The 10,150-nt window shown below is 30.3% G+C and overlaps 1 protein-coding gene across 6 annotated transcripts in view; it reads left to right on the top strand.

Annotated features, from left to right (window-relative positions):
- The window catches only part of LOC106465835 (CREB-binding protein-like), a 122,672-nt gene that overhangs the window by 43,078 nt on the left and 69,444 nt on the right, over positions 1-10,150 (top strand). For all 6 annotated transcript variants that reach the window (XM_022393785.1, XM_022393787.1, XM_022393786.1 and 3 more), the window contains exons 6-9: positions 1,287-1,404; positions 5,100-5,256; positions 6,204-6,586; positions 9,090-9,167. In XM_022393785.1, the coding sequence (XP_022249493.1) occupies positions 1,287-1,404; positions 5,100-5,256; positions 6,204-6,586; positions 9,090-9,167 (736 nt within the window). The remainder of the gene's footprint in view (positions 1-1,286; positions 1,405-5,099; positions 5,257-6,203; positions 6,587-9,089; positions 9,168-10,150) is intronic.

Here is a 10,150-nt window from a genome sequence, read left to right as displayed (position 1 = left end):
CCGTAACTAAAATTATTTAATTTAGGTTTAGTTAAGTTAATTAAAAACGAAGTAGACGATATACTATGGGCTTACACACATAGAAATTTTTCCATTTGTTTACTAAATGGATAATTGTATTGATGCACATGTTATAATTTCAATATTTAGTTTCTGCTGTAATTATTGCATTTCTTATTTGGTTAATATGCTAACTTGTAAACACTGCACTGATGTATTTAATATTAGTATGCATCTATTAGTAAGTATAGTACTGCCTCATTATAATGCTACCATTGGGGGCCATGTGCATCCGAGAGGGATATAGATGGGGGAGTGTTATAACCAACTGGTCAAGAAGGTGCTCATGCTGAACAAGTATAGATTCAACAGACTAATAAAGCAATCAATTAAAAAAAATAACTTTATTTATATGGGGAAAGTAGATATAAAAAGAACATAGATAAGGTAAAATAAGATACAATAATATAAGATAAAAACAATTACATTTTTACTGGATTGGATGATTAAAATCATGGCAAAAGTGAGCAGGCTTAATGTTATTCTAAACCTGTTGCAATTAGCAACATGATATCTATTTTCTTCTGACACTGAACAGTATCTTGGTTTCAACCATAAACAATTCTTGGAACTTCTTGTCCTCTCTGCAAAGTTAAACCATTTCCTCTTTAATGATGTCTATTACCAGATAGGTGGAATCCCCACTGTGTCCAACAATAGTCAATAGTTTTTTGTGCAACTATGAATGCAAATGACTAGAAATCTACCCATGTGACTTTAAGCCTGTCCTTCAGAAATGCTATATCGATGACAATCAAGTCACATTTCCAAATTAGTTTCTTACCTTAATTCCTAATATCAAGTTTAAATTTTTTTTTCCTTTATTTTTTGACAGAGTTTAATAACTTTAGCCTCCTAAGCCAGGTGACAGTGAACTAAGCAGCAGATGATCCTAAATTTCGGGGAGCAAAGGCACCACAACATTATATCTGAGAAAGCAATAAAACCGAATGCATTATAATGAAGCAGTACTGTATAACTAAGATAAATATTTTGTTTATCCATTGAAAGAAAAAAGTTTGCAACATTATTGTAACAAGACTATTTTGTTTCTTACTGAGTAAATAAATTAATGAAATGAAATGGAAAAACATGTAAAGTAGGTTGTAAATAGACCTTCACTGTGGATTTACATAGTTTCTTTTAATTTTATGTCTGTCTCAAAAGTTAGTAAACTTAAATTAGAAATGTACTATATATATAAAATTTGCAATTCATTTTTACAGAGTACAAGCAATATTTCCGACTCCTGATCCTTCAGCCCTTCAGGACAAAAGGATGATCAATCTAGTCGCTTATGCTAGGACTGTGGAAGGTGTAATGTATGAAAAAGCCAACAGTAGAGTAAGTTTTGTTAAAACCTGCCAAATTCCCTTGGGAATTTTCAGTATTTATAAGTGGTTTCATGTTTAATTTGACTGTAACATAATTGATCTTATGCTAATAACCCTATGGTTTCAGGTTCCCTCTCTGCGCATGTCACAATATTTTACAGAGTTACATTAAAAATTTAATTAAGGTTGGATATACCCTTTACATAGTGTTATCTAGGTTCTGGCCTTTTAAACTGAAAAAACATCTTCATACTATGCTTTTTGTATGAAAATATATTGAAATACGTACAGAGATGTATTTTGGCACATGTTGTATAACATTACTGCTGTGGCTAATTTGCATATTATATAAATAAAGAAATATAAAAGAAATGGCTTATGTTTCTGATAACTTTTCAAATATGACTGAATGTTCCTGAAAATGGGTCCAGACTTTTATGGGATGTGAAGAATTAGTCTAAACTAAGGAAAATTGAAAAGTAACTCAAGGTCATATTACAGCACTAATGAGTATGCCCTAAGTATGACATATACTACAGTGATTCGTTAATGGCCATTTAATAAAAACCAAACCACTTATCAACTTTATCTTAAATGAATAATAATAATTCATATTTATGCCAATTGTGAAGTCTATAACATCAACAGATCTGAAGTTATGAGTAAAAGACCACTATGAGATGTCAACTGTCAGATTTTGAAAAAAAAACATGTTTGAAAATTAGGTGCAAAATTGTCACTATATGGTCTTTGTGTAGTTGTAAAAGGTATACCACATCCTGCAAATTGTGAAACTTACACTCTTAATATGTTTCTAGGTATTAAAGGGTATTTGCTACCTTAAGCAATTTTACTGTCAATGTTATGTCAATGAAATTAGCATCATAATGTTCTTTATAAGTCAAAGTTTTTTATTATCTAACTTTTAATTCATATATTTTCAAAGAAAGCTTTGGTTTTGTTGTCCCATATTGCACAAGCGTTTACAAGTCTTAACTTTGGGTCTGTAACTTGAATAATCCTTCACGTACACTAGACATCTACATATAGACAAAAACAAGGCTAGTTTCTCTGTTTCATGTTCTTCTTTCAAATTCCTTAGGGCAAATTCTGAGAATGAAGATATAAATCTCTTGGGAAATCTTGACAAAAGCCACGTCCACTTTCTACACATAGACTTGCGAATATGTAGACATCTCACTTATTTGAGGCAGATATTTATAACCAACAGAAAAAGAGCTGATTTGGAATCCCAGTTGAGAAGCACTGAAATAAAGTACCCCCCAAACACTGACAAACTATTCCCAGTAGACCAACAAATTTGGTCACATCTCATTGCTTTTTAGCATATGCAACACTAGTATTGTGTAATTAACTTATATTTTATCAGTTTAGTTCCTCTGTTATGGGATGTCAGTAGCTAATAAAGCCTTCATATATTTTGGCATCAAACACGTAGTTTTTATCTTTTTCTGCTTACATTTGCCTATATATGCATGTTTTGAACTCAAAAAACATATAATGCCTTGTCACACTCGAATATAATTACATTTTCTTCTCTATCTAGCATATTTTGGTCATGTATACTGCAACAAAAAAGTGATAATCACCTTGGCCCATGTTTGAGCGAATATTTCCATGACCAAAAGACAGATCAAAAATATTCTTAACCCTTTGGCCTCAGGCTTGTGTAATTTGCGAAAAGTGTATCTTGAATTTCACTTGTGCAACAATACATACAGTCACTCTGAGATTTCTTAATTTTATCCTCTCAAAAACTGGTAATATTTTGCTAAAGATCACAAGTATCTTGTGCACAAAGAATGATATTTTAATTTAGTGCTTTTTACTAAATATATGTTATTTATCTATTGTAGTTACTTGCACTCAAACTCTTCTTTTATGTTTAATTATAAAAATACTTTTCTTCATCTTATAGTTTTCATATTTCATTTGCATAATCTCTAGAACCTCCTAAAAGAATATCAAAAGGTAAATGTTTATATTTTATTTTCTCTACCATATTACTAACTCTAGCTATGATCATCAATGTACAATGCAATGAAATCATTAAAATTAGGAAATTAAAAACAAATACAGACCTTTTAATTTTTCATAGGTTAACTTTAAAATTTTCCTCTTCTTTAATTTGTAATTTAAGGCCTTTTCCTTTTAACATATAGATAATTTTTTTTCCTTTCTTTCACCACCTATTCATCTCGACACAAGTCAAGGGTACCATCAAGGCATATTAAAGTGTTTCTGGCACGCATGCACAAACCTTTGGCAAAATTTTGTGCACTGTGTAATATCGTAAGCCTTGAGAACTCACACGAAGTATGGTGTATATTTACAAGATGTATAAATGTTTCAATTATGCATTTTAAAACACAACTGATACATAATGAACTAAAATATAAAAGTAAGACCTAAATACAATTTAAACTGTATCTCTAACTATAACATATTTAGGTAACAAACAACTGTAAGTGCTGTAGTCAATCAAGCAGCAAGTTACGTGCATCCCTTGATGACAGCTGCATTCCAATTTCAAAATAATTGTTGTTAGATTATAGTGTACAATGAGCTCTTCCTAATACCTCTACACATGTGCATGTAACATTTACGTATAGGCTATAAAGCTCAAACAAATCTGTTGAAGGTGGGCATGACATATGTCTGGGGTTGAAAAACTTTATTACTTGTTTCAACTGCATTTGTTCAGAGAACTTTAAAATGTACAAGTCAAAAGGTTATGTAAGCATCTTATAGTCTAGATGTACATCTACACAACTGCCATTGTATTATTGAAGATATAGAGTGCCAAAGTAGAGGAGTTTCACAGCTCGTTGGTCACATGACAATGCATCTGAAGGTTTAAATAGTTTTTTAAAGGTTTCTTTTAAAATAAAGGACTTAAACTTAGATAACATAAAACTTTGAATCACAGCAAACATTATAATGTTAATTTCATCCACATACATTCATAGTAAAGTTGTTTAATTAAATTTTAATGTAACAAAGTGACTTGCGCACAAAAGCATTTAAATGGGCACTTGTTGAGAAAGGGTTATTGCTTTCTCCATATCTTATACCAATGTACAATTGGGATAAATGTTACAGAATGAAGCAAAATAGGGCAATAATTAAATTTTCAAAAGTCAATCAAACATAGCATCCTTTCTTAGAATTGGCTTATAAATATAAAATTCAGTCTTTTTTTTTCTTCAAAGAAGTACACTTTTATTTCAATGATTTAAATTTTCTTCCCAAGCCATGTTTGTTTTTTCAATCCAGAGCAAAAATCCTGTAGTATTTCATCATATCTGTTTAGATGCGTAGACCAACATATATTAATCAGAAATTTTATTAAAAACTTGTTATTAATTCCTCAAAAAAAAAAAACTTTAAAACTATATGGCTGATTGTTTTTAAAACAGCTCATTAAAAATGTTATCATTGAAAGTTATATAGGATGAATAAAGAAGTACCTCCAAGCCTGTAATTACTGTGAAGCATTAATAATTTTTTTAAACTATCAAACATTTTGTAGTGCATATGATTACTTCTTGGGGTAATGTCAGGTAATTGCAGACATGTCAAATTGGTTTTGACTTTTACACTTGCTTAGCTTACTAAGAAAGAGTTGTATGATTCTATTTATAAGATATGTGTATTTCAAATATATTATTTTTATATTTGTAGGAAGAATACTATCATCTTTTAGCAGAAAAAATTTATAAGATTCAGAAAGAATTAGAAGAAAAGAGACAAAAGAGGAAAGAACAACAGCAACAAGATCCTCTTCGGCAGACAAATCAGACTGGAAGTAGTGCTGTGCAATTTAGGACAAAGTCTTTGAGTAAGCATAACTAACTAAAATAAATGTGAAATTGAATATACCACAGCTGAAAGTAAACTTTCAAGCTAAAGGTTTAGTACAATCATACTTCTTCATTATTTTGCATTTAAATAAGACTAAACCTGCAATCTTTCTCTTTTTTTTTTTATTATATTATTATTATTGAACATGGTGTGCCTTCTACTTTCAAGCATACAAATTAATATTTGTTATTAAATAGAATTTTGAGAAATGTGTGTCATAAAATAATAAGGTATAGTCAGATGGAATGGGGAATAGAGTAATATTTGTTTTCTTTTGAAGCTTATTCTATAATATTTTGTTATATATATGTTATGGGTGATGATTTAAGTTCAGACAATGCAGACAATAAGCAGGCTGTGACAATACTTTCCTACTGTGTTTGGGCAATGTTAGCAATGCCTGATCATTGACAACATTGCTCAAAAAATTTTGGGAGGTGTTGTTTACAGTATTGAAAATAAAGTATTTCAGTCAATGTTTGGGCATTGATGACACAGGCTGATGTCTCATGTGTGATGATGTTTATTATTTAACCTGCTCTTTTACTTTTCAAAGTTTTCTTAATTTCTTAAAATATTTAACAGCCATATGATGAATGTATGGTATTACCAACAATGTTGTATACTTAATCTTAAATAAACCACTATTAATTTTTCCACTCATTTTGATTGTAAATAATAGATGTCTTGTAACACGATGTTTAAATTTAAACACTGGGTGACTAAGGCTGGGAAGTGGTGTCATTTACCGGCTAATGCTGTTAATTAATACTTTAATAACACAAAATGAATTTAAACATTGCCTGTAACATATGCAAGTGACAAATAAATGTTTACGTTTTTATGGCACTGATTTATTCTCCATCAGATTAAAAAATTAATAAGAATATAATAACTATAATACTGTCTTCTGTACAACTTTAGGTTCTAACACGGTTGTAGTATCACAACCTCATATGTCTGTCATGAGCCAACCAAATTCACAACAACGAATTCCACCACCAAATATAACAATTTCTGGATCTCTAAATGAGTTTTTTCCTAATTCTGGTCAACTGCCAAACTCAGCAGTCATGCACCCGACAAATTTCACTATTTCAAATGCAGGACCTACTTCTACAACATCATTAGGTACTAATCAGACTAATAGAGGTGTGGCAAGCATAGTAACAACAGTGAGTGCTTCTTCATTTGATGATGTGGTTACCGCTTCCTCCAGTAACTCTAGCTCCCATTGTGGATCATCCAGTATTGAACTTCAAGAAAAATCACAGTTTACTGAAAAGGTGAAAGCAAGGGAAATCACAGTGAGTATATGTTCATATCATATATATATATAAAACTCATAAATTATTTTTTCCCACAGGACACTTGTACTGTGTTATACCATGTTACATATTTTAACATGTTTCGTGTATCTTCATAAAATTTTCAAACCTTTAGTAAATATTACAAGTTTTTTTTAGACAAAAAAAATCAGTATTTTTCAAAACATCTGTCCATGAATGTACGGTGTCAGGGTATTGACTGCTCTGAATGCAAAGTGGTTTTCAATTTAAGATTAAAAATAATTGAAAATACTTTTCTTCATCTGAAAATTATCAAATTTTATTTGTGTAATTTCTAAAACCTCCTAAATAAATATCACTAAAATTTTATATTTTATCTGTTATTTTCTCTACCCTAATTCTATGTGCATTTGATCAATTTGAAAGTCCTTTTCAAAGTATTTCTGAGAGTTTCTACTTCTGATCTTTTCACATCTATATCCTATGTTTATTTGACTGTTAGTGGCTGAAGTAAAAACCTGCCAAACATAAACCAATGAATCACTGCTCCTGCCATTAGAGTGTTTATGTGACACTGTAATATGACACCATCAGTAGAAAAAAGTCACATGTGATGCAATAAGCCAATATTTCTCATAACATTTATCAGAATCTCAGCTATGAGATAACAGTGAAAGAGGATTTATTGGGTTGTTTACTGTACAGTGGTTGCAATAACAATTGTCTAAAGTACTAAAAGTGCAAGAAAATGTTTATGATATAGCTCTGTACAATGTTCAGGATGATCCAATGAACTTGTTAGATATTTGGATGTTAGTTATCTTCTTAAAACATAGAATAATAACTTAAAAACGATTTCTAGTACTTACAATGTTAAGGAAATTGACTTGTACTTGTGCATCATACTTTCTAAGCCTTGTTGTAAGAGAAAATGGTGTTAAAAAAAACTACATTTTTTAGACCAAAATAAAGCTTAGTTAGTAAGCCTTATAAATTACATTGGAATTCTGTGATATTGGTAGAGTAATTTCGAATTTTTTATTACTTCAAAATTCGTATATAAAACTTGTACATTTTGTTTTACATCCTCCATGTGCAAAATTCAGCAAGGCTTAGCATGCAAGGTATGGCAAGTAAGTACAAGCTGCTTCAAAGTCGTAAGTAGTAGAGATCATTGTTTTCTATATTTCTTTATTTACTGTTCTATGTTTTAAGAAAAATACCCGAAATTTAATAATTTATTTGTAAATAGTAGTAATAATATATATGTAATGTATTATAACCAAAATATGACTACTTTACAAAATACTGGTCCACTAGAACAAAGCCAAGATGGATCACTTTGTAAATGCCAGTGTTGAGCTATTGGATACAGTAATATAAGATGCACATGTGCTGTGGTTGCATCTTCTGTAATGCTAGTCAGACACAGCTGAAAGTTCAGTAAAATAAAAATAACAAATATAAATAGATATATAATGTTATAAGATTTAAGCTATTTAGAATAAACATTTCTGGTTTCCTGTTACAATTAGTAGACATTCTAGAACAAAACACAATGTGATGAATGATGGGTGTTGAAAGCTGTATGAGCATTACCTGACATTTGATATTTAGAAGTATATTGAAAAAAATATGTCTGCAAATGTCTGGGCAATTTATTATTGTCCTGCTGGTGTCACAAAGTTTTACAAGTGATACAGAGTGTGCCATTAAAGCTTTTCTAAGGGATTTATTTAGATTGTGGGTTATATGTAAGCTACACATCTGGAGTGTCAGGAACTCTATTCTGTTAGGCTTCATCAAGACAAAGCATCCAGCTACTTGTCCAAGTCATCAAGATGGAAGTACAAATGAGAATTTATGCAGTTCCATTCACAGACATCTGTCATGGATTTCTATGCCTTTTAATTGCTCAAGTGGATCCTTGGAAGATTTCTATGCATGGCTGATGGGCATGTAAAGAGGTGGAGACAAATTGAAGCATTGATACTATGTATTGCATAAAAGAATCCTACAGGTTAAGTTGTATTGCAGAGTGGTAGCACATAAGTAGGGCAATCTCACACAATGCCATTAGTGTGGAAGAATGGATCATAAGGTGTAGGGGCTCAATACCATAGGTCATGAACACCCATCTTTATAGAGTATAAAAAGTTTCACTTTGATATAAAGAACTGTAATGATGCCAAGCATTTTTATTATACAGAAACCTTATTTTCTTTCATGACTAAGTTGAACATGCACTTTATCTCCATAAAATGTAAACTTTCATTACACTACTATATGCTTTATAGGTGACTATCTTAAATGTTTCTGAAAGTAACTTTTATGTGCAAATGAAATGTGTTATAAACCATATAATTATGGTCTGTAATTTATGAATTGGGAAATATATAAAAATGTCCTGGAATTTATTTTAAAAGAAAAGTAAACTTTCTTCATGCTTTTATCTATATGAAGCTCATTAAAAGTGTTCTTTGAAGCAATTTAAGATCGTTTGTGTACATGCTGTTTTTAGATGCAGCAGGTGCAACTACCTCTGCAGACAACACAGATGCAGATAGCAGTTTCTTCTATCAGTGGAATTAGTTCACCTGTAAGTTTTTCATTTAACACAGATTCAGTTTAATCAAAGAATTTATATATTCCAAAAAGAAATTTACCATTTTATGCATTTTTTCATTTTAATCACATGCAGACCAGTTGAAATGTGACTAAATAGAAAAAGTTATGATAAAATAGATGTATATTGATTGATTTCTAAAGAATTGTTAATTTCAAAATGATTATATATTAACTAATGAAAATGAAACATATAAATAATTTATACAAATATGTAAGTTTAAATGGTAGCGATATTTGGATGTATAGTGTGTATATGTTATATTGTATCTTGATCACCCTTTGCAAGAACCCAGGCTTCATAAACTGTGGTGCAGAAAGTATACAATTTTTATGAAGTGTATTAGAGAGAGCGAAAAGTTAATCGTAGGTTTAGTTCTGGTCAAGCCAAACTTTGAGAAAATGGATGCAGGGGGTTTGGAGAAATAATACAAGTAATATGTATTATTTATTTTTACTATAATAATATTTGTACTCTGTGCAAATTCCACTGTATAATACTTTTTTTCACTTCTTAACCCAAATAATGTTTAGAAATTATTTATAATTTAAATAGCAACATGCTAAATTTAAATCTAAGTTTGGCTTATTACTAAACTTTGTACAGTACTTTAACCCATTCGATACGGGTCACAAATGAAAGGCCATGCCATCTCGTTTGTTAACTCTCATTCAAAATTTTATTGAACTACTATTTCATGATATTATGTCAATAAGTTTGGTATCAAACTGTAGATTATAATTCAAATTTCAGAACTATACATTACTCAATTTGTTAATTTAAAAGTAAATATTAAAAAAATGCAGATAAACATCAATTTTTGCATGTCACGTGGTATGTTGAATGCAGCACTGGTTCAGATTAGATGTTTGTGAAGTCAAAATACTAAGTCTGTAGTTTCATACGAATTATAAACTCAAATTACAGATATTGACAAGCTAGAATATAAAATAAGA

This window comes from Limulus polyphemus, unplaced genomic scaffold, assembly GCF_000517525.1.
Source record: "Limulus polyphemus unplaced genomic scaffold, Limulus_polyphemus-2.1.2 Scaffold2067, whole genome shotgun sequence".
NCBI classification, from domain to species: Eukaryota; Metazoa; Arthropoda; class Merostomata; order Xiphosura; family Limulidae; genus Limulus; species Limulus polyphemus.
This window is presented reverse-complemented; position numbering and strand designations above follow the sequence as displayed.